Here is a 25,521-nt window from a genome sequence, read left to right as displayed (position 1 = left end):
ACAGTGGAATGTTTAGGTCCAAATAACATTAATGTAATTAAATGTTATTCTAGTCCCGAGGTTCTTAAATTTTTCTAGGCCACAGACCATTTAAGAATCTGAGGACGCTGAAGACCTCCTAAAATCGTCCACAAATAAACATGGAGAAAGTACAGCACTTAAAATTCTAAGTAAATATCAAAAAGATGTTCTCAACCCAGTGACAAAATTAAAGACCAATATCAGTGTATGGGGTCCGTAAGAATGTGCGTTCACATTCTTTTTTGTCATTTTCAAAATAATTTTTAATTTCTCACCTATTATTTCAAGTATTAGTATTATTGTTTTTATCCACATACCGTCCCTGTTGCCTCTGATTTGTTTGTACGTTCAATGATTGGATTCACCCAACTGTTTGCCTAACGATTACATCATCATAACTTGTCATATGTCCTATACGCTGTATACGCGTCTCTCCGTATTTGTACACTGATGAAGGCACTTTTAACTGAAACACTTCCATGTTTTGTGCAAATTAAATTGTTTATTGCTTCACGGTTTGAGAGTGCTGTCCCATGCCTTGGGAAAAGAAAATTGATTACCTTCACATAGAATTATGTGATAGATAGTAATAGCAGAGTAATCTAAAGCTTTAATACCAAATCATCGCCGATATTGTAACAAACAGTTTAACTTATTGAACTTCAGCCCCTTTTATCCTTTCAAGGCAAATTCAATCCCCCCAAAGAACCCCTCTACTGAAGATGTGAATTAGTCTTTGCTTTGACTGTTTCAATCCTCTCTTATTTAACCGGCAAGAAACGGCACCCACCAACGCAAAGGCACACTGAGATTTAATGTGCATAAAATGGACATTAGCATTTTAAAGAGGTGGATTAAAACATTAATCCAGGCAATTTCATCTACAACTTACAATAAAAATCACTACGGCATAGAACTCATAATGAGGCTTAACTGGCTTTCCGCTGAATGCAGCGATTAGGCTTAACGCCAAACTTTAGTTTCCAAAGTCTATGCAAAGGCTTGGGTCCTGAGCTGGCACTTTGGAATGGAGAAGGTGTACTGAAAAATGTACATGTGTTCACAGAGCACATTACACAAATAATGCATCTCAAATTGAGGCTGTGCCAGCAGGGCACAATGATACACAAAATCCTGCAATTAAAATGTCTGTTGGCTAATGCACAGAATATAAAGAGCGAAAAAGTGGACTAACTGCACTTCAAATAATGGCAGTAACTGAAAATATTCATGGGAAAAACTTCCATGTTTTCCAAGACCAGTGTGACAACAAAATAATGCACATCTTGTATACAAAACATACCAATGTTAATGTCTTTTCCTCCTCCTTACTGTTCACCTCCTTCATTTGTTTTATAAACAGTACTGTTTACCTTGACACTTTATCAGGACAGTTTATCACATCTGATGGCTGGTTGCACATTATATTTGAATGGACTGAAGCAGCAGTTAGTCACTGGCTGTTTTCTGACTTGGGGGTCCCAAGCACAGGGGATGGGTCATGATTTGGCAAGTAGTGGCTCCTCTTGTATGGACCTCAGGGTCTGGAGGGCCTCCACTGTCACTGTTAGACTGCCCACCACCATGCGGTTATCCTGCACGTCCATGACTGCAGCACGGGTACAAAGAGAAGAAGGCATGTCACAAAGAGCAAGCTGGGAACAGTCAAGGTTCTCACTTGGTGCAAACCTGTATGCACAGACACTGTATAACCAGTTTTAAAACAACTATGAGAGCAATGTGATCATGTTGTATAAACACTCACTGTCCACGCTAGTGTCAATCAGGTCGTGCTGCTGCTCCAGTATATCAATGATCCTCACAAAAGCAACGCCAACATCCTCGCAGTCCTGGTCCTGGTCCTCCTCCGCAGGGTCGCTCACCACGGTGAACTTAATACTGAGAAATCAAATATGAAACATCAGCACTCAGTGTCCCATTGCAGATGTCATTAATGCATAAACTGTACTTTGCTGAGATGTATGTCGCTTTGGGCAAAAGCATCTGCTAAATGAATAAATGTAAATGTCATCAGAACAAACATCTTCACAATGTACGCAGTATTATACACTATGTTAGAAGATTCAGCTCCAGAATGACTTACATAATTTATAGTTTATGTGCATTTTACAATTATACATCAAGGTATTTAGTAAAGGCATTTATATAGCCTTCCCCCACCTTACAAACGGTAATGTGTCAGAGAAAAACCCTTCATAAGGTGAATTCCCATAAAAAGATAATGGTAATTATTTTCAATGGTAAAAATTGTGGACTGTGGGAGGAAACCCACACAGGGAGAACATGCAAACTCCACACAGACTGAGCAGGGATCGAACCCACGTCCTCTCGCACCACCCAGGCACTGTGAGACAGCAACATTATACGCTGTGCCACCGTGCCACTCGTTAATTACTGAAAACTAATTCATAATCACTGTATGTTGCTTTGGAGAAAAGCGTCTGCTAAATAAATAAATGTAAATGTTTTGTGCTGCTCGGCTGTCAGGAGGCACACCGCAACTACATTCAATCCTCATTAAAACAAAGAATTATGTGATAAGGCAAAGTAGCCGCGGTGAAATAAAAATCACCGTAAACTCAAATTCTTGCAATTCAGATGGGTATATCTCAAGAACGACTATTATTCACCATTAGGCTCTTCAAAAGCAAGAGACAGTGCAGTGGATTGAACTACCTTGGATGTGAAGGTCCCAAGTTCAAATCTCTCCTCTTGCAGTACACTACTCTTGAGCAAGGTACTTACTCTAAATAACGCCAGCAAAACTACCAAGCTGTATAAATGAGTAAATAATTATGATAGCTTAAAATTGTATGTTGCCTTGGAGAAAAAAAGAATACCCAAATACACATACTTAAGAGCAGGGTTCCTTTCGGTAGACACATTGTTCTGTTAAAAGTAGGGTTTGGTGTTTCGAAAACTTTCTTCAAATTAGATGTGATACATTCCTGCCTGAAACATTCTACATCATGCCTTCACCCCAGTGAGAGATCTTCAGCCATGCCACCCGCTGTCTCCTCATAGAGAGAGGCCATGAACCGTAGGGGAGACCACAGTTGTTCACTAGTCACGTTAAAAATGGAAGACTCCAGGCGGGATGAGTTTTTCAAATTTGTCATGGTGTCTAGAATTTTGTTTCTCAAAAATGGTTTTCCTCCATTCCAAAATGTCAATTACAATGTCTTTTATAACCACAAATTTAAAAAAAAAAAAAAAAAATCCTGCTGTTGTTAACCTACCACGTAATTATAATGCTAGCATTCGTTGTAAAACCAACTTGCATAAGAAAATTTTAATGCATGAAACAAAAAAAATAAGTATTTAAAACTAAGTCCTTATTTAGTCACTTTTCCTGGAGTGTTGTCCCCAGACAAACAGAATCATTTCAGTGTGGTCCCACTACAGGAGGCTGTGTTTTCAGTGTAGTTTCACTTAATGTTGTTAATGTAAGGAAGCACTTTGAAATTTCATGCTGTCAGTTTATGTTGAATGTAAAAGCCACGTTGTCACACTTCCCGTCTCTGCAGAACACCTAAATACACCTATGTTTGTGACTATCTACAGAAGCATTGCCTTCTTACTCTGTTCCCAGCTGCATCACAGTGTCGAACTGTGTCATGCAATAAATTCATTGTTCACCAGCTACGTGTATTTGGACGGAGTTTATCTGGCTATCTTAAGAAGGGGAACTCTTGGCGAGGACCGAACAGTAAAAAGGCAATAATCAACGGTGATTGCAAGCCAAGGCAGATAGCATATCAAGTCAGCTTTATTGTTTCTCACACTGGCAGTTGAAAATGTCAGCAGAGGAAAACCAGAGCTTACACTCATCTAGAACATTAAGATGTTCCAGTAGATCTGCAGCCAGTGTGACTGCAGTAGAAGCTCATACAAGAGCTAAAGCAGCATGCTGCAGAGCATTGTATAAACAAAGACAAATGGATGTAAAACAGGCTCATCCTAAAGTTGAAGAGTTATGTTTAACAGCTGAGTCACAAATAGAAGAGATGCGTTTAATGGCTTCACTGGAAGTCTGTAAATAAGAGAAAGAGGCAGAATCAATCTGAGCTGAGACTGCTGTCTATGCGGCAAAAGTAGCTGAGGCCAACACGGATGAGCTGTCTGGCCCGAAAGATCATTCTTCTTATCAGCCATTTGAACAAACTGAGAAGTACGTTGAAGATGAACAGGAACACATTAACGTCAACAAGTGAAACGAATACAAGGAAGATGAGCCTCCAGACACTGAACTCATTCGGTCTCCCCAGATAAATACTGACAGTTAAACAACATCTCTTCACATGCCCAACCTTCACAAGGCTCACAAAGGAGACAGTTCCTCTCCTCACATATCTTCTAATGTAGTGAGATCCAATCCATTGCAAAGTACACATTAAGCCAGTCAGCGTGTGCAAGGAAAATTTGCAACACAGGCTTCAAGTATGGCACAGAGGAAGGCTGGCACCCAGAAAGAGAACACCATCTTGGATAGCGCCAACACAGCAGAAATAGTTAAATTCACGGCCAGCTGAGATCTGCTTATGGCTGGACTCACAGTATTCAAGGGTAAGGCAGATAATTACTGGGCCTTATTTCATCAAACTTATTTTTGGGTAAAGTACTACTTCAGTTAGGAGAACTGGATGTAGAAAGGGACAGCACACAGAGAAGAATAATGAGAGTGGAATGGTGGCAAAGTGAGTAGCACTGTTTCTCACAGGGCCTGGGTGGTGCGAGAGGATGTGGGTTAGTTGCCTGCTCAGGATGTATGGAGTTTGCATCAGCAAGAGGATTCATTGTGGAAGGAGTCAATGAAAGGACTAAGCTTGCACTTTTCACATTCATTGAGAAGTGACCACCAGACATGCTACCAGGCAGCAGGGCACAGATCCGTACTCAAGTTACTAGTTCCGGATGCTGATACCATCTGAAGTCTATAGCCACCAAGACTCCTGCATTTGACCTCAAAGCTGAAATCTTCTTAGAAGGATGTAAAATAGGTCCGTAAGGTACTGGAACAGCACGACGGGTCTCCGAACACTTCCTTTGCACACACTGGCTCAAAGAGGGCCCAGACTTTGGGAAGAACAACGTGATAAACAATGTGCAACACGAAGCTTTAGCGAAGAATCTCAAATGCCTTAAAAACATGGCATGTATGCCTAAGTAGAGTGCACTCTTTAAACTGTGCTGTCACTATAATGATCTTGGCCTGCCCAGAACTGCAAGACGCCCACTGTATTACAGGGAAAATCTCAGGTTCTCAACTACTGAGCCATTTTACAGCCACCATGAGGACAGCTCTGATAATCAGCGGCACTGTCTAGCTACATTACCTCTTCGCATCTCAGGACATGTGTAAGCCTCGAATAACACAATTACAGCATGGTACATGTGCTAATTTTCATTTGTCTTGTTAAATTACCAAGGCTGTTGGATGGACCAAAGAATTTACAACAGCATGATTATTCTTTCATATGACTTGAAAATGTTGCTAAAAATAGATTTTAATTTCTGGAGAGCCATACATGGTGGATCATGTGATGACAATCTGAATTCAAGCATCAATAACACACTATCAAACATTAGAGCTGAAGTGTAAATTTAAACATGTTGGTCCAGCCAAGAAAACATGAGATCTGAATCAAGACTATAAAATCAAAGAATTAAGACTGAATGCTGGTTTCATTTTCAAACATTATCAGCCAAGAAACATCTTAAGGAAGAAATGGATTGGAACAGCCCTTCAATTCTGATTGCAACGAAAAAATAAGATCATCACATTTTCATATAACACAAGTAACTCAATATTTCTGCTAACTTTATTCACTGGGCAGCTGGATTGCTTCTGGGTGGCATTTTCATAGCTTTCAATGGTAAATTTAATGGCCAGTTATCCCCTGATAAATTTCTTTGTAAAGGGCATGGGGTATATTAATAGACATGTGGGAAAATAATATTTTATCATGGTTGCTAGAGAAAAATGAAAACATATTTGATCAAAACTGCTGGAGGTGTAAACATGCCCGTATGGACAGTTTTGATGTCATGGGCTTTTGTCATACATTTACATTTATTCATTTAGCAGATGCTTTTCTCCAAAGCGACGTACATCTCAGAGAAAAACACGTTAGAATTTTTACACAAAAAGTGCATTACAACAACAGAAGATTTGGTGCAATGCAGATATGCGATTCTTGAGTACAAGTACCGAGACTACGACAGTTCCACATAAGCCATTAAAAGGAAACAGCCAAGAAAGAGACTACCAAAAATTAAAGACAGAGATATCTCAAGTGAAACACAATTAAAACCTTGAGGAGGACAGGAAATGGTCACTGCTGCAAGTTGGTGCCTCATGGGTTCCCATTCATCAGTGCCATCATATCCAGAATGATATCCATCATATCATGTCCCTTCAAGTAATTGTTAATGAACTATTTTAATGGTAAGGTGTGGCACCCCCACCATCTCAGCCCTTTGTCTTTGTCTCCAGCACCCAGTCCCCTGTACTGCTGGCTGAGCGTTGGTCTTGTATTGACAGGAGCAGTGAGCACCAAGGTTGGGTGCCTCTAAGCCCTATTACAGGCCAGATAGTCTGTAGACAACTCTACAATTGGACTTTTCTTTTAGATGTCAATATTTACCTTTCCAACTGCTTGGCATCTCCCGTGAGCACAGATCGGAGAAGTTCTCGTCTGGCTGCGTTGTTCTCCATGTCCATGTGGATCACTTTCAGGGCCGACAGGCAAGTCGTTATTTCACGCAGTCTCACACTGAACGTCTAAATTCAGTGAGCGTAATTTACCATAATAAAGATGTATGGAGGACCCTGGCCCATAGGATCAACCTCACTACACTATATTCCCCACCTAGCAACTGAATGTTTGTTGTCCCCTTGGTCCCAGGTATCCTGATCATGATGCTACTGTAAGTTTTTAAGAGTAAAAGATTTCCAGCAAAGATATAGATTTAACCAAATTATCACGTTATACATTTGTACAGCCTTTTTACAAATACACGTGAACGCAAAAATATGAATTTCACTAGACGGCCTGCCCAGGAAATCTTATTTTTAACAAGGATACTGTATCCTGTTCAGGGTAAATTAATAATTAAAGACACAACTAACAGGCCACAGGTTACAAAATGTACACAGAGAACAGAGGAATGAAAATGAGTAAGATGATATACGGTCAAAGTGTACATGCTTAAAGCGATAAGCGCAAGGCACCTTTCCCTTGCAAGAACTATATGTCAGGAATACAACTGTGATGTTCTTCTTCACTATTCTCACCAGAGCTGTAGTTATAGTGAATGGTCTGGCCTGCTTGGGGCTTGGGCAGGGAAAGAGGTGTCTCCACTGCCGGCATGTCCAGGAAGCGGAACTCCACAAAGAGGCGCGAGATGGTGTCGTCCACGGCCACACGGGAGGTTGGAACCAGCCTCAGGGAAGTCACCTCAATACGGATGCGCTCCGATGGCTGTGGAGAGAAAGCAGTGCACAGTTCTAACATCACATATACAGCAGGGTCCGTTCTGTGCAGCTGTTCTGAATGGGGGAGCTTACAGACATTTTGACATGTTAAATATTGATCATTATCACAACTGGCATTATAATATGTCACAGCTGTTTGAATGGCTATTATGGGCTATAAGTGACAGGGTGTGTGCTGCCCTTCAGCACCTAAGGCCACGATAGAGCGACAGACTGCCACCGGCTCAGGTGCTGCTCCACAGACACATGCCCATTTCTTCGACCCCAATGCGGTGACGGGCGGCGCATGGGTGTCAGTTCTGCTCGTCTTCATGATTTGGACAGTCACCGGCCGGGTCTGCCGAAGAACCCAGCAAGGCAGAGCGATGCCGCCTGCCGCAGGGTAATTTCTCAGTGCCTAGTTGTCAAGCGTGAATATCAGTGTGTGCAAACGATTTGTCAGGGCCTTCAAGGGTTTGTCTCTGCGACGCATGCCCTGCTGAAGTGATGGCTGTTATGTCTAATTAAATTCTCAGCAGTTCTGATTATCTCCCTTAACTAGAATTACACGTGTGCAATTTGTGAATGATCCTGCATTCGGAGCCACTCTGTCAGCTCCAGTTCACCTACACCCGCACGGTACAATTGGAGGGCAAATCACCCACCCCCACTCCCCTCTCATCAGCATCTGCCTCATTAACTGCACACTCCACTTTGGGCTGATGGCGCCTTTCTGCCTGGGCTGATTACAAAGCATGTCCTCCACGCTGGCATGTTTATGAGCACCATATTTAATTCCTCCACAGAAGCTCCTATCTCCCGGTGCGGGAGGCATTGTTCAGCGGTCCAATGATGCTCGGTGCAGGAGAATTCAGGGCAGCTATCGCCTCCTTGCCAGGCATCTTTGAGGTGAAGGGCAAAGCAATTCCCTTCCCTTCCCCCACCTGGGAAGTTAAGAGCTATGCCTTAAGCTCTGCATAAATGAGTCTTTTTGCAGTAAAATATGCATCTATGTATCAGTTTACTCATACATAAGTTCTTCTCGGTAGCAAAGAAGCGACGAAACAATTTTTTCCTCCTCCCAGAGAAAAATTTAGTTGCATTGCTATTGTTAATGGTATAGCTGTAATCAGTATAAATAGCATTTAAAGACAAACGTTGTATTTATTGTTTAGCAGTACATGGAATGAAACGATCGAGAGGACATTCCACTATGCCATCCCAATATTAAATTACTTTTGATACAGGACAGAACCTCCCGCTCCCACATTCATTCGCAAGCACTATGCGGAAACTGGTCGGTCGCACGGCCTGCGAAAGGGGGGGGAAGTGCAGTTGTATTTAAGATGATGGATTAAAGAGAGGCCTGTCTGTAACCTCAGGTGACAAACAGGAGCGCTGGGGCGTGTTGGTCAAGTGCTCAAAGAGGTGATGACACTAATGCTGACTGCAGCGACCGCTCTTTGCGCGCTTTACACATAAGTGCTGTGGTCAATCCAACAGCAGGCATCTGGAATATGTGCAGCAGCACGAAAGACAAACTAAAATCATGTTGCTTTTAATGGCGTATCTTAAATTATTTATTTTTGAGCTGTAACAGAGCCATGAGCCATGCTTCAACACTGAAGACACAACACTCCACTTTGGTTTAACCTACAACACCCAATATAAATTTGTTTTTTTTTATTTTTAAGAAAGATCCAGTTAGCTCTACTGCCTCAGCATGTGGTATTGAGAACTTTGGCCTTTTCCTCAAATTCCAATGAAGCTGAAGAACAGAAGCAAACCACTGCTGTCCCACTTCTCTGAATGGCATTAAAGTCTTTTTTATGAGTCCTGTCTTGTTTCTGTCTACTCTTCTCTTTGGACAATGCATTAACTTACCTCATGTTTTAAATATACTTTTAATGAGAATCAAGGTCTAAATATTTCAATATGTGTGTTTTATTATTCAGTAGATCCACTAACATTTACCCGTCTGACTAGGAGATAAATCCACACAGCTCACCTTACAGTTATGCAGGTACATGTCTTCAGCAGGCAATATTACAAGGATTAGCATGGCATATGAAATATTTAGTGGATTTTTTTTTCCCCTTCCAAAGCCTAATAAATCAAATGACTGCCAAATGTCATTAAAGTGATGGTCTTTGACTGGTGAAGAAAAAGGTTTTTTCATATTCAAATTTGGGTAAGAGAGAAATGAAAGAATGGAAAGGTTACTTGGTTTAGCTAAGAACCCCTGCTGCTCTACACTTGCGCGAGTGTCTGTATGAGTGCGATGGGGGAGGTGTGCGGCGACACCGACAGTATTGTCTTCAGCTCGTTAAACAATTCGGCGGCAGGTCTCTCTCTCAGGACCGTCCATGCTCTCTTTCCCACTTTGGTGCCATGTCTCGACTGCTCGCCTGCTGGAAACAGCAGGCCTTTGCGTGGCTGTCAAATGGCAGCCCATCAGAAGCGACCGACGCGGACGGCCAGCTGTCTCCTTGACACCCGCTGCGAAATCTATTGTCTCTCGTCCTGTGTCTGGATCAGCCGAAAGTGCCGTTTTATTGCATATTCCTGCACATCTTCTGATCACAGAAGCTTTGTCAATATCCTGTCAATGACACTAACCCCCTCCCCTTGTTTCTGCCCTATAGCGTCTGTCAAAAATGATTAGTCCGTATGTTAGCAATTCTACACTCATTTATAGGAAAGGGGGATGGGGGCAATTTTTCTTATTCTAATTGCCTGAAAATGATTGTTAGACTTGAAACTACCCTAGAACCTGACACAGGAGGTAGTATAGTGGATAAAGCTACCACCTGCCATCAAAGGACCTGGGTAAACCCATCTCCTGCTGTAGTACTCTTGATCAAGGTACTTACCCTGAATTGTTACAGTAAAAATTACATAGTTGTAAAAAATAAGTACCTTAGCATGGACATGATGTAACTCTCTTAGAGAAGTGTGAGCTAAATATTCTTATTAATAACGATGATAATATAAAGCACAAACTGAACAAAAGAGGAAAAAATCTAATTCAACTCAATATCTTTTAGCAAGCTTGTTACAAATTGTCGCACAGCGTACAGATTACAGCAAAACAAGCATTTCTGGCTCTGCACTGTTCCTTTGCGAGGGACGAGGAGCGATGAACTCTGAGAGCCACTGTGTGCAAATGAGTGAGAGAATGGCCTTATCTGGAGAGAGGCAAACCAGGGTAGACTTGGCTGCACGTCCCTCTGCTATTAATGGTTGAAGCGTGCGGTAGAGGAAGGTCATGGAGGAAATTTGTGGAGATGAATTAAAGTCACAGCTGATATTAAAAGCCAAAATGTGAGACAGCAAGAGAACATAAAAATAGTAGGACTAATGTAATGCAAATGCTCAAAGGACTGAACACAGCTCTTAATGACTGCATACAAACAGCGCTGATCATGATAATTACTTAAATGCATAAAAAATTAATAAGAAGCCATGGAAAGTTTTTATTCTCTCCACTTCGCTCTCCATTAAAATTATGACTCAAAAATGTTTTGTTCAAGGGGTAGCTGTCAGCTTGACTGAACTTGACAGTGCAGCACAGTCCAACTCTAGCAGTGCTCCACCGGGCTTTGAAGTGGTGGAAAATAACGATATGGGAAAATCCATATGCGCAAACTGATTTAATTCACCCCAGCCACTAAACTTCATGTAGCCCATTAGAGGATGCTAACAACAATTACAGAGCATCAGAGGAGGAAGAAAACGGAGCAAGCATTTTTCTACGTGAAAGGGTTCACTCGTAAAAGTTGCTGGGGGAAATTAAGCGACGTGAACTTCGCTCTTCTTAAATGTGCATTCCAGGCGGGCGTGAAAGTCAAGAGAGAAGGAAGGTGGTCAAATGCACACCTGTTCTGTTTATTTTTAAATCAGCACATCTGAGGGGTGGGTGGTCAGAGGCCCCAAGTGAACTCATTGCTTATATGAGGCAGTAATTGACACGTCACTTCGATTTAGGCATTTCAGACTGTCGTGATCGGGGGCTGTGGCGAGCCACCCCACCTGCCTGGCTAATTAGGGAAATGAGGATGGTCAATGAGCTGGTAGGGTTCTGTTTGCCCAACATACCCTTCTCCTTCTCATCCTGCAACAGCTCCAATTTAGAGCCATGTTTGAATGATAGTAGCAACATGCAACACACTACTTGGGAGAGCACAGAACATTTGCAATTCCACACGTGATGATGCCACGACACAGGAATCCTCGATCTATGATTTTATTATAGTATTTAGTAACAAAAAGGATGTTCTTTTTGTCACTTTTTGATACCCAGCAGAGTGAAAAGTACTGTGGATCTGAGAAAAGAAAAAAAATCAAGTGCCTACCAACACTTTCCAAAGAATGACCTTCTGGAACAACATCTCTACAGACCTCCCCCCACTGTGTGCTTTGCACTTCCATACATAGGAACATGAAAAAGTGAATAGAGAAAGATGTATTTTTAGACATATTCCTTGGACGAAAGGCTGTCAAGCAGCACCAGCACAGACAATGCAGCCATGGACTGTGTGAAGGAGTACGGTTGAAAAACTTAAAGAAATACAATAGGAAATATGTGTGAAAAAACCTCCCTGTCACTATTTGAGCAATGCCTCCAGATCTGAAACAATGGGAATTGTATGTAAAGAGGTGCTTTGTGGAGCCTGCCATTCTCCCTTGGATTTGTCTTGGCTCTAAAGACAACATCAGAGATTACTACGGCAGCAACACATCATCAGTAGGGTAAAACTAACCTGTGACATGGCAGTCTAATCAATATGACACTTGGCACAAACGCCCTTAATGACCCCTGCTCTCGCAGCCCCACCTTCAACTGCCTGCTTTTAATTACGACAAAGACACTGGCATGCAGGTAAGGAGACACTTTTAAACTTTCACGATATTAAAAATTTGTTTCATTAAAATTTCAGTTGTCCAAAGTGCACACCTCCATGTCACAAGTAAGAGGCCTTCAACATATGAGGACCTTGCCTTGAAATTATTCTTACTTTACTGACATTAACTTTTTTTTAAGGAGGAAGTCATTTTGCCTGCATTGTTGTATTTTCTTCCTGGCTATGACCGTACCCTTGTGACAGAAGCTGCTGATCCACATTCATTTGCATACAGAAGCTGTGACTGGGCCCACTGTAGGAGAAATGTCATGCTGCACAGCTGAATGCCACCCTTTTGAAAACATCTCAGATGTACTTGTGAGCTGTGGCATGTGCTCAATTATCGTATCCTTCCACCAAAGTCTCGCCTCTGCTCTCTCCCATCACCTCTGGGCTCAGAGACTCACCTGGGGCCTAACTGAAAGCACAGATTAAACGTTTCGTAGCTTCAGTACATGGGGCTCTCTTTTTACTTTGAAGTCATTTGCTTTTTGTGAAAGGATGAGCATAAGCCTATATTTTCCACTCAAATCACTTCATCTTCTGCACTATAAACACATTGCAACAGTTAATAGACTTATAATAGCATGCAAGAAGGGAAAGAAATGATTTTTCATTTTGTGTGTGGTAGAGAGCGCTCCCCTAGTGACTCAGGTAAGGTTCCTGGGCAATTTTCTTCCACTCAGTAGACTGCTGATGTTCTATGGAACAGCTCTAGTAAACACCCAGAAGATTCTCACTGCTTTTACAACTACTGCTTCACCTCAAGGAACAGCCGTGTTGAGGCCAAAAGTGTAAAAATCAATGTCTAAAATGTCACCAAATGCCATTTTAGAGCAACTTTAAGAAAGCTGTCTCATTCTTCTACATTTACGTTTAAATTTACTCATTTAGCAGATGCTTTTCTCTAAAGAGACATACATTATATGGTAAAATACAATTGAGTGCATTCCATAAACAGGAGGAGAGATTTGGATGCAGAAACGTGATCCTAGAGTAGTCAGTTTGTCATATTTCATCGTATGAACCAGTGTACATTCCAGCAGTAGCTTCATAAAGGTTTACCCATTATTAAACAATTTCTTATAAAAATTATTAAACATAAACATGTACACATTTATCGTGCACATGTCATCGTAATGACAGTTTCCTTTTTAAAAATATTTCAATTCTTTCAAATTACTTAAAAACGATGTGGTAGAAGGGATGAATTATAAACTCCTTACCCCACCCTACACCACCCCTAAGCGTAAAGACTATATATTGCATAGCAGCCATGTGTTGTTTGAAAGAAGTGCACTTCTCATTTGATGAAAAAGATTTTTTTTTTTCTCTGAGAGTGAGAATTCTGCCCCGTGGACGACATTTTTGGGAGTTGAGGAGAAAAATAATTGAGCCAAGAAATCCTTTATTCCAAATGTCATTTCCTGAATTTTCATCTGATTTGATCAAAGACAGAAGGGGAAGCCACCATTAAAATAAAATGAAAATCAAAAAACAGTGCTTTCTATTTCCCGGCTTTCAGAAGCTTCTGTGACGTTTACCTCAAATGCCTTTTGTGGAAAAGGATGCAAGTAACCATTGTGGAGTAAATGGGTTTAATTTTTAAAAATCTGGATTATAGTGATGTGGAAATATGTATTCACAGAGCAATTGAACCAAACTTTAGTTGTGTTATCTAAATGAACCATGAAGCAATAAAATAAGCTAGTCATCTTGATGGCCCTCACCCCAGTTCAGAACTTTAACACCGGTGTGTTAAGAAAGTATACGTAGGTGCTGATCAACCAACCTGAATTCTGCCTTGATCCGTCTGAGCTGCTACAATGCAGTCGTCGCTGTCGGACAGTAGAGATTCATTGAGGTCAGTGACCTGTGCTTCTTCGCCATCTGCAAAAGCAAGAGATCAACATTTTATAATATCATTTCAATTACAAACTTCAAGTGGTATGGATAGGAATCCAGGTGCCTCTTAGCCCTCAGTACTGGCAACCTGTACTATTCAATTTGTTGCTGCCTTGAGCTGAGTGGTAGGGCCTCCACCTTGTTCCAGATCCAGCAGATCCTCTGAAATGTCCTCGGAGGTGGAAGATGAGCCGACCGTGGCCATCTGCCCCTCTGACACATGGGAGATCTCCTCATCCTTCCCATCATCTTCCTCGTTCACCCTCTTTGGTGCCTGTGCAACCTTATGCTCTTCGATGACCAGCTGGAACCACACAGAATTTCAACTTCAGTTACTGGGGCTGTCACAACTTACAAACAAACAAATTCAATTAGCTGCATTAGACCCTGAACAATCGCCAGTATAAACAGAAACGTGTGGGGGGGGGGGGGGAATGAATATATATGTATATATATATTTACATTTACTTTTATTCATTTAGCAGATGCGTTTCTCCAAAGCGATGTACATCTCAGCAAAAAAACCATTTATGCACTACATTAAGAGACAGAGACATGGCTGCAGACATGTGATTGTTAAGTAAACCTAGTTTACTATATATATATATATATATATATACACACACACACACACACATACACACACATTTTCAGAACCGCTTGTCCCATACGGGGTCACGGGGAACCGGAGCCTACCCGGCAACACAGGGCGTAAGGCCGGAGGGGGAGGGAACACACCCAGGACGGGACGCCAGTCCGTCGCAAAGCACCCCAAGCGGGACTTGAACCCCAGACCCACCCGAGAGCAGGACCGTGGTCCAACCCACTGCGCCACCGCACCCCCTATATATATATATATATAGAGTTATATAATACACACACATATACATTTATTCTCTCTTATTGTGTGTATATATATAAAAATAAAAATATATATAGGGTCTCAAAAATACATACACATTTTAACACCTAGGTTAATGTTTGCAAGTAGCATTTTCGTACATTAAAGCGTTTTGAAACACTATTTCCTGCAGAATTTCTACAAAGACACTTTTATACCCTATAAAGACAAGTACTTATACTCCTGATTTGAATCATTAGGGGAGGAAGTGCTGGCAACATAGAAAGCTTTACATGGTCATTCAAAATGTGGTCAAACACACACATAAATATCCACTGTTTGTGAAGTAGGGAATGTCTGAGGTTATTCTGTTTATTTCGTTGGGTTAAAGCTGAACGAAAGGTCAATAGAAAAGTGTTGAGGAGGGTTGCAGTAAAAACTGTCAACTAGTCTGAAGACTGGGTCCCTCGAACTGCCAAAATGAACTGTACACATCCGCGTGTGGCAGGGAATCATAGGCCACAAGCACGGCTGTAAGCTAAATTATCACAAGACGCTAAATGGATTACAAATGTATTTCCTCTACAGCGGAAGTCCAACTAAGGAAACATACATATTGGAATTACAAAACCATTTATTTTGAAACTGAAATTGAACCATGCTGACTATGAGCTTCCAAAAATATTGCAACTTATTTACTCTGTACCACAACCAGAAAAAAATTTAACCATTACACAAATATGTGGTAAAGTGTTTCCTGCAGAGTTAAATGGAAACCATGCCATTAGCATCATCCCAAAGAGGAATCTTTCCTTTTTCGTACATTCCTAGGTTTACATGAATACTAATTTGACATCCAAGAGATGTGTTCCACAAACTGAACCCAGTAACTTGGTGAAAGAGACAGAGACCAAGAACAAGATCTGGATATAATTACATACCAAGCATGCCTAACATGCCTGTTGTCCATCTCGGCCAATTTACTGCAGAGATGTGGAATGTATCAAAACCTGGGAAATGACATAAGTACCTCATGCGAAGGTTTGAGATTCGAGGTCCCTTGTACCGTTTCACGCCCACCAGAAGTGGATGAACTTCGCTCTATGATCTGTTCCAGGAAAATAAAACAAAGCATTTCAATGTCTCTGCTACAGGATGACCAACTCCTGCCAACTGCAACATCAGAAATAAGGCTCATTGTATTATGGGCCACAATGTTCAGATTTTTTTTTTTCCTTTTTTTTTTTTTACTTGGCAAGTACTTTACGTATCATTAAATGCAAAGAATGAGCTTACTTCCTCGTTGGTGTCAGTCTGCAGAATTAGCAGTGACAGCTCAATTGTTAGGAAGTATGCCCAGGGCAAATCCACTTATAACAACATCAAGAAGCAAACATTTTGGCAATATGTAAGCTATAGAGGTTTTGGGTTCAGAGAAACAATAACAAATAAAATCTCACAATTACTTCGCAATACGACTATTGATGCAAATACACTGAAGCAGACCAAAGTATTACCACAGTATTACATTACATTACACGAGCTATAAAAGATGGAGGAAGAAATAACAAAGAAAGCTGTATTACATATGCCACCAGTTTCCTTTAGCTAAGTCGTTGTTAACTTATTTCTGTCAGGGAAAAAATATGAAGAAGTGTAGCATTTAAAAAGCAAATGTATCTTACTGTACTCTCAGGTGTTGTGACATTCACAAAGGAGACTTTTTTCCTATGGGCTTTTTCCTTCATCAAGGTCCTCTTTTCAGGCTTTAGGTTGCCTGCCTGCATAAGAGAACATGCAAAACAATGACATCCTCATATTGTCACTCAGGCACAGGATCAGCTCTTCAATCCAGTACATGAAAAATGACCCTTGAAATGCACAATGCATAGTTACATATGAAACAAGAGAAAAGCATGTGTGATATTTCACAATATTCACGTTATGTAATATGGCTGTGCCAGCTATTTGGAGGTATGAGGAGTTCCCCATGAACACGTCAATCAATGAGCTTTAACTTACGGCTGCTATAAAGACCGCCGATGCCATTTGCTCCTTCTAGTGGAGCTGTATATGTTCCATCAGGTTAAACCAGCCACAGAAGTAATGGTTCAACATTAAGTCTTGTTGTATAAAAGGCAGGGGCAAACAGGAAATGATGTGCATCTTCTGAGATTCTGCTATACTAAACATAATGTATTACTGGTAGGGTTCCATACCTCTGGGCCAGGAGACAGTGGAGGATGGAGCACTTTGCTCCTCTCCCCGACAGAATCTGCTTTCTGTGGTATCTCCTTGGAAAAGGACCGTGTCTGTTCCACAGCCAGGGGGGTGCTGGGGGGAGGCAGGTAGGACTCCTTCCACTTCAGGGTCACATCGATGGTTCCGCTGGGCTGGCCGCTGGGATCTGTCAGCTCAAAGGTGCCTGAAATGAGTTTAGGAGGCAGGGAGGTTGGCAGCAGCGCATGGCAGCACAGCAGGTTGGTAGTGACCCTGAAAAGGGGTGACCTCCACAAAGCCCACTAACAACCTCCAGAGCCTATGGCAATTCAGAAATGGATAGGAAAATGTACCAGAAAGACTTTCATACAAAAGGAATTTTTTTAACAGTAGTTTGTACCTTCATTAAACAACTGTAATCGTAAGCCTTTACAGTCATAAGCCGTACAGCCGTAAGCCTTCACACAGCCACTACTCCTGCATTGTACGATAAAGTTTGTGTATCTCAAAAAAAAAAAAAAAATTGTCGGAAGGTGATCAGGAATCATCCATTGAGTTTTATGCAGCTACTTGTGTGATGAACATTGGCGCATATATAGTGGAAAGAAATAAACTAACTTAAGAATCACGTGTCTGCAACTATGTCTCTTTCTCCTAATGTAATGCACAAACTGTATTTCGCCGAGATGTACATCGCTTTGGAGAAAAGCGTCTGCTAAATGAATAAACGTAAATGTAATAAATGCAGCTGTTATCCAACTTCTGTCCTGTGACCCAACCATTCATTTTTATAAATTCTGGAAGACACATCTCTTGAAGTGTTTCTCACAAACTGCACAAGCTACAATGCTGAATCCTGATGCACCTTATAGAGCGCATTCTATGTTTTTAAATTATACCACATTTTGTGGAGGGATCTTGGGCAACTTCCAAGAAATATAGTCAAAAACCGTTTTTTTTTTGGTCTCAGGAGGATATTAAAAAAAGTTACTAGGGAAAATCAACATCAATAACCAACATTAATTAATTGATGTCCATAACATTAAAATGTACGTGTAAACATTGCAGCAAATGAAGAGGAGACACACTCAAATTCAGATAAATGTGGTTCTTATGTTTATCCAGTCAGTCAATACAATTTATCTAGTTATAATCATTAGCAATGTTGGCAGAGATATAATTAAAAGTCTGTAACCTTTGATAGATTTATTGTGGGCCAAAGATATGAGCGGGACCTTGGCTTTTCCAAGATAAAGGTGACTCTCTGTTTCCAGGTCGTCAAACACATAAAGCATGAGCATCTCAGCTCGGAGGTAGCAGTCCAGGTTGGCGTCCATCAGTAGGGTGAAGACCATCTCATCGTTAAACTGTGGGTTGCTTCTGCCAGGCACGATGCGGGTGTCACGATCAGGGAAGTCAAAGAGTTTGTACACCACGTAGGGGTTTGGCTGGGTACCAGCCTGGCGGCTCCTAAGGTCGCTGCAGCCTCTCACAGTGACATGAAGCTCATTGAGTTCTCCTCGCAACCCAGCAGCTATGGACAGGGTACCATACTTCTCTAAGGCCTGGCCGGTGAGAGCAGGAGAAACAGCACACGTTCATTACACAAAGCTATCAGAACTGCTTGACAGGGGAGCCTGTCTTACAGTTTTGTACTTCCAGACCATTTTATATCAACAAAATACACTAAAGGTATAGAGATCAAGACCCTCTTTCAAGGGTGCAACATCTGAGCTGCTCCTGGAATCTCAACCCAAACTTGATTATTACATAGTAGCTTAACAGGTGTCACGGGAAAACATGCACAATAAAGCAAAACCATCATCATGGTATGAATACCGCAGTGGAAGCCGCTAACAACGTAAAAAATATGGTGAAGGTGAAACAGCACTCACCTGGTGAGTGTGCCGTTTCTCCCTGTGACTGGAGGAGAGGAAGCCAAGCGCCTTCACACGTTCCTGGTACAAGCGGAGTGCCTGGTCCACAGGCAGCCTGAGCCTCAGCCAGTACTCCACTGTGCCGAAGGACTGCACTTCTCCTGTCACACCTGCCAAACACAAAGCCCACAATAACTTTAGTGAACTGTTCTGCTCAGTGGATGCCAAGCTTTATTCAGTCACACCCTAATGTATACACTCCTGGAGAAGTGACATCACCATCATCATCATCATCATCATCATCTTCCACCATTTGCAGGGAGAATGAGTTTGAGATTTGTTCACGAGTAAATGTGTCAGGGGAGGGAAGGGGGGGGGGGGGTCCCATGGCAAGTTATTATTACCACTTGTTTTTGTCGTGCAGACCCCCAGGCATTGGGTTTAGACATTTGTTTGCTTGTTTGTTTTCCTGTCTGATCATGGAAAGCCACGAGTGAGTCAGAGCGCCAGGGCAGCTCTGCCATCTCACTGTGCCAAACCAAACCGCTGAGGCTCAAGCCGGGAGGGAGGTTTATACTTGTAAAACACAGATTGGCTGGCAACACAATGTTGTTTTTTTTTTTTTTTCCCCCCTCTCAAAACGAAAAAACCATACAAGCTCAATATTCCCTTATACATAGTGAAGGCTGCACTTAAACCAGCACTGGTGTTAGCAGAAAAACATTCTCTTTGCATTGCTTAGCGACCAACTTAAACAAGGCTCCAATTTCTTGGGGAAAAAAATAATAAATTGAAAAAGTAGTGCTGCAAAAATAAAGCACTACCAGCTATGTATAATAATCCCAAGGGAGATGTATTAAGTACATGTTCCACGGTTTTAAAATGGATGGATTAAAGAAAGGGATATGTAAGGTTTAGGGAGGTCAGCTAAAATGCTCAGTCAAGCTTCTCCCCTCTGTATGTGCCAAAGTTAAATAGAGCCAAGAAGCCCTCTGCCTGTAGACGCAGATCTTTTTTAGTCTACGTTTTTAAAAAAAAAAAAAAAAAAAAAAAAAAAATCTCACCAGAGGACAGACTAAAACTAATTCCTCCCAGGGCGACATCAGTGTTCCTCCTTTTGCTAAAAGTCCAACAGGATTAAATCAGACGTTTTCAGCACTTAGCTTTTCCTCTGCAATGATGCCACTGACAAAACAGAAGATGGCAAAGTTGCTTGGAAAGGGTTCTTTAAAAATGCCAAATTATACTTTTTAACAGATCTTAATCATGTCTCTACACATATCTCAGCTCCTAATACACATCAGGTAGTGTGGTGATTAGACCTGCTGCCTTTAGACCCAAAGGTTGCAGGTTCGAGTCTCACCTCCAGCTCTAGTACCCTTGAGCAAGGTCCTTACCCTAAATTGCTCGGGTAAAATTACCCAGCTTTACAAATGGTTAAATAGTACCTTAACACAGGAAGTTGCATGGAGAAAAGTTTCAGCTAAATGAATAAATGTAAAAGTAACATTACCATTCAGGCTGATCACATTACAAGTGAGCTCCAAAAAGTGGCTCCACCAACAAAATCCATGAAATCTGGGGAAAAAAGTTTGTACTACTCTACAGGAGACATTTTTATCATGAGCAAAAGCAATAATTTTAACTTTGTTTAAATGTTTCCCTTATAATTTACCGACTGGGTGGAGGGGTTGCGGTGATGTAAGTGTGATTTAATCACAAATTATGAACTCCCAGATGGTACAATTAAGGAAAGTCGCAATCTGAGCACAATGCCAATAATAACTCTTATAAGTCCAGGGACTGATGGTACGAATTAAAGGGGCTATAGAGAAGGCTAGGCCTAAATTGACAGGTTCCCTTGCGCTCGTCTTTTTGGTCAATGCTGTTAGAGTATTTAATTTCTAAAATGATTTAATTTATGGTATTGACCAAAACACATCATTTTAATTACAAAGTACATAGAGTGTGGGAGCATATTGCTGTTCAGTAAGCAAGAACTGCTACAATAAATCTTCTAGACCTCTAGACTAAGTCAGGTCTCGTTGCAGCAATGAAAGTTTGGTGGAATAGGCTCACTTTGTGGATTGTTCACAGAACACCCTAGGAAAACATACGGATTCATATTTTCATTTTGGAAAGGATAGGAAACGAGACAACAGAGTATTCACCGATCAGGGGTGCTGAGCCAGACACCTTGCCGTTGAAGTCCAAGACGTGATGCAGGCGCAGCTGGCAGGCAGCCACAGTACGGAAGTCCGTTCCGCTGGCCAGCTGCAGTTCCAGGGTGATGGCGCCCGTCTGGAGGTAGTGCAAGAATGAGTCGTCCATGTGCACCGTGTATTGAGAGGTGAATCCATAGGAGGGATTGGGGCCCTGTGCCACTGGGGTGGCCTGCAGTTCAAAGTCGTAGAATGCGTACGTGCAAAAGGTGCAGGGGTCAGGGTCACCCAGCTCTTCCAGGGCCTCAGGGGAAAGATGCACCCTGGCCACATGGATCTCGAACAAGTTCTCTCCTCGCTCCAGATGGACAATCTCGTCAAACTCATCCGCAGTGTCCTCATCCATCTCGGCCTTGAGTACATGTGCTTTGGTGCCATATGCAATGTCTCTCAGCTGAGCTGTTGGACAGAATTATTGACACATACTGACTCATTTTGGCTTAGAACTCAACATCATGCAGAGCAACAGATTTCCTCATAATAAGTTCTGTATTAACAGCATTATTTTCGCCTGCTAGATAACTGGATGACAACTTGTTGCAAGGCTGCCTTGTGAAGATTAATAAACATGAAATGTTATCTTAATTCTCAGCAAGTGTACCCAAGTGACAGTATTTATTATAAGTCTTGGCAAATGCTGTACAAGTAATTATACAAGTTACTGAACATGATTCAAGAGAATACACCACCTTGCAGAAAATGTTGTTTGGTATAACAGTGACAATAGCAGAATATACATGGCCTTATGTGTAAACAGCAGTGGGAGAAAAAGAACTGACTGGAACAGTATCAAGCCACCTTCAGGATCAATGAAACACTTTGGTATTGATTTGAATAGCGTCCAATTTGGCAAGTATTTTTCCGCAGTCATGGTGGACTTGTAAGCAGCCCAACCACATGGCTGTGGCCCATCTTGAGGAAATCAACAGAAGTAAATTCTGCTTCGGGAGGATTTTAAATCCAAGCTGAGACATACATAATGAGATGGAGGGTACAGGTTCTATATTACCTGCTTCATTCATAATTACGCAGCACATGGCAAACTGATGAGAAAGAGCCATGGCTCTTCAGGGACTCTACCCTACTCAGCTGCTGGACTGCTTATTTCACTCATAATCAACGTGGCCTTTTCAAAATATGAGAAAGATACTAGTCTCAAGTGAAAACTCTGCGAAATAGTAGTTACTACATCAGACATTTTGCACAGTTGTTTTGAAATTTTAAGTTTGCATGCAAAAGAGTTAAGACATGACATTGTAACTTGTGAAAAAAGACGTTTCTAAGAGGTTAACAATGACAGCAGTGGCACAAAAAAGGAATGGCATGGTAATGATTAAGAATGTGTTTTGCACTGACTGAAATACGCATTTTATAATGTCCTGGATAGGTTAATTTAAACTTAACAGTTTGGGGGAGAAAAATGGAACAGCTTGAGAAACGTGTTATGCTTTTGATACCTTCCAGCTTCCTGACTCTTGCAGCCCTCTTGTCAAGCAGCTGGGAGAGTCGATCAAGTTTCAGCTCATATTCCATTTTAATGCCTTCCATCTTTCGTGTTAAGGCTTCCACCTCTGTCTAAATGTAAAGGGGAAAAAAGTATTTTTAAAAAAAGAAAAAAAAAAAGGCATCAGCATCCTCCAATGCCCCAAAACACTAGACGATGAAATATGACCTGGACAGGTAGTGTTGTGGTTGCAGCCATTGCCTTCCCCTACCTGCTGAAGTACCCTTGATTAAGGTACTGACCTTGAACTGATACAGTGAAAAAGACAGTTGTATAAATGGGTAACTCATTATAAGTAGCTTGTTGTACTAACGTAACACTAAGTGGCTTTAGAGATACCAGATAACGGTTAAATAATAACAATGAACTGAACCCCACAATAAACTAGATGACAGCAGACGACAGCTGATACACAAGCTGAGACAATGCTGAATCAGATAAAACATAAAAGGCATTCTGAGTTGTATCGAAAACATGTAGAATACATGTGGTTAGCAAACCTCCATGTTTCTCAACATCTTCCCATGCCTTGAGCTGCCATGCAGGTGAGCATACAAGGGATGTACCCAAGTGTACCCCATAACCTGAATGGAATCTATACAGCATGAGCCTCCTTTGAGTTGGGCCTTGTCGTACCTCTCTGCCGGACTCTCCTCCCCACTGAGCTCTAACTAAAACCATACAGAGATCTTTTTAGGTTACCCACAGATGGGCCTCAAATTGAGCCAAACGTCACTGTAACAGACTACAGGTTTTTGTGCCTTTGCATCTTTCATTCTTTGCTGCGAACCACATCGAAGTGTGTCCAACTGTTCTGCAGGTTGCACTTTCCATGGACATAACTCTTCTACTTTAAGATGCGATGTTACAGCCAATTTACGGAACAATTCCCCGAGAAATGAAGATAAATGTTTCTCAGGCCTCCCACCTACTACTTAAACAAAGAGCCAAAGTTTCATCTTTGAATTCACAGAAAGCTGGCAGTAAAAGTTGAGGATCCCTGCCAAGGAGAAGTGCTTCCATTCTTGTTGCTTTCATCGCTCAAGACATCCATTGGAACGGCCAGCACTATGGACACTGCTGGTGTGTACACGTATGCTTTTTTTAATCTGGATTATGACAAAAACAAGAAGACAACTAGAATCTGCTCAGTTCCATGCGACTGCTATCATTTAATAGGTGTTTCAGAAACAACTCAACTGGTTTAGAGAGATGTAAACAGAACCCAAATAATCTTTACATCCAATATGCTCCTAGCATGGCCTGATCACAAAACAAGAGCTCACATTTATTTTCATTTCAGCCTTGGCTAAACTGCAAAACATGACTTAAGTCCCAGCAAGCTCATAAATTGACATGGAACACATTTAGGAGGGAATGAATTAAAATGTTCTTAGGATGACTATGACTCAATGTTGCATACGATGTTTATAAAAAAAAAGATTAGTACAAAGGAGCAATGCTGAAACCAAATGTACAGTTTGAAAAAAACATGTTCTTAAGAATACAACAGCGGGATCTCTTGTGGGAAATGCACCTTTCATCCTTCGCACATCAGTATCCAAATCCAAGATGCCACGTGCTCCAATGAAACTGCTTACAATTTAACTTTTAAGAATTTTTTTTTTTTCTCCCCACTGTTTATCTTAAAAGGTGCAACAGCAGGCACCTAATGAGACTTGGAGGTTCAAAATTCTGATTATAAGTCAAATAGTTTTTCTCTGACAACCTTCTTAAAGGTACCAGGACATTAAGAATTCTGTGTAGACACTCTTGCAGCTTGAGGGACCAATAAAGCATGACCTTGTGAGCAAAAGGGTCAAAAAACCCAGTTGTCCTCAAAGGGACAACGGTTCTGGTGTTGAGAAAAGATCTTAAAACAAGTGTGCCTCAATAATTAAACTTAATTAAATATTAAGCTATGTAAAGGCACCACACACTGATGCAGTGGGTAGCGCTGCTGTCAAACAGCACTTGGGCTGTTTGGGTGTATGTTCAAACCCAGCTCAGTCTGTGTGGAGTTTGCATGTTCTCCCTATGTCAGGATGGGTTTTCTCCCACAGTCCAAAGACATGGAGTTCAAGTAAACTGGACATTCTAAATTGCCTGTAGAGTGCGACTACCTTACGATGGACTAGTGTCCCATTCAGGATGTACCACTCTTGCTTCATGCCCAATGATTTCGGGGTAGGGTCTGGACCGCTTTTACCCTGATCTAGACAAGTGGTTATCAAAAGTTAGTGGGAGTGAGTAAAGCCACCAGATCGACTTGATCACAGCGACAGTAGCCACACTCCTCTCAAGCCAGAGGATATAAGTCAAGAAAAGAACAGTCTGGAGACACTCCATATATGTGGTAATCGAGAATCAATATGAACTATTAAATGTAAGGAGTGAACATCAAAAACTACATGTAAAGCCTTTATGTACCTTAACTCTGGAGTTACAAAGAAAACAAGTTATCTTGGAAAAGTATCGTACAGCCAACTTAATCATATATGACACACTAAGTCTGTACACAACCTCTCA

The 25,521-nt window shown here is 41.5% G+C and overlaps 1 protein-coding gene across 4 annotated transcripts in view; it reads right to left on the bottom strand.

Moving 5' to 3' along the window:
* Positions 1-515: 515 nt before the first annotated feature.
* Positions 516-25,521, bottom strand: part of rpgrip1l (RPGRIP1 like) — a 45,234-nt gene continuing 20,228 nt past the window's right edge. For 3 of the 4 annotated variants that reach the window (XM_018738963.2, XM_018738961.2, XM_018738962.2), the window contains exons 14-26: positions 22,946-23,063; positions 21,438-21,887; positions 19,285-19,436; positions 18,585-18,954; positions 17,389-17,594; positions 16,855-16,950; positions 16,200-16,277; positions 14,467-14,632; positions 14,216-14,313; positions 7,340-7,526; positions 6,690-6,774; positions 1,787-1,920; positions 516-1,630 (exon numbers count right to left, since the gene is read on the bottom strand). In XM_018738963.2, coding sequence (XP_018594479.2) covers positions 1,521-1,630; positions 1,787-1,920; positions 6,690-6,774; positions 7,340-7,526; positions 14,216-14,313; positions 14,467-14,632; positions 16,200-16,277; positions 16,855-16,950; positions 17,389-17,594; positions 18,585-18,954; positions 19,285-19,436; positions 21,438-21,887; positions 22,946-23,063 — 2,250 coding nt within the window. In that variant the 3' untranslated portion in view covers positions 516-1,520. Of the gene's footprint in view, positions 1,631-1,786; positions 1,921-6,689; positions 6,775-7,339; positions 7,527-14,215; positions 14,314-14,466; positions 14,633-16,199; positions 16,278-16,854; positions 16,951-17,388; positions 17,595-18,584; positions 18,955-19,284; positions 19,437-21,437; positions 21,888-22,945; positions 23,064-25,521 lie in introns of those variants that run through there. The other variant, XM_018738964.1, reaches the window with a different exon arrangement.

This window comes from Scleropages formosus, chromosome 7 (genome assembly GCF_900964775.1).
Source record: "Scleropages formosus chromosome 7, fSclFor1.1, whole genome shotgun sequence".
NCBI lineage: Eukaryota > Metazoa > Chordata > Actinopteri > Osteoglossiformes > Osteoglossidae > Scleropages > Scleropages formosus.
The sequence above is the reverse complement of the archived record's forward strand: the minus strand, read 5'-3'. Positions and strand labels throughout refer to the sequence as shown.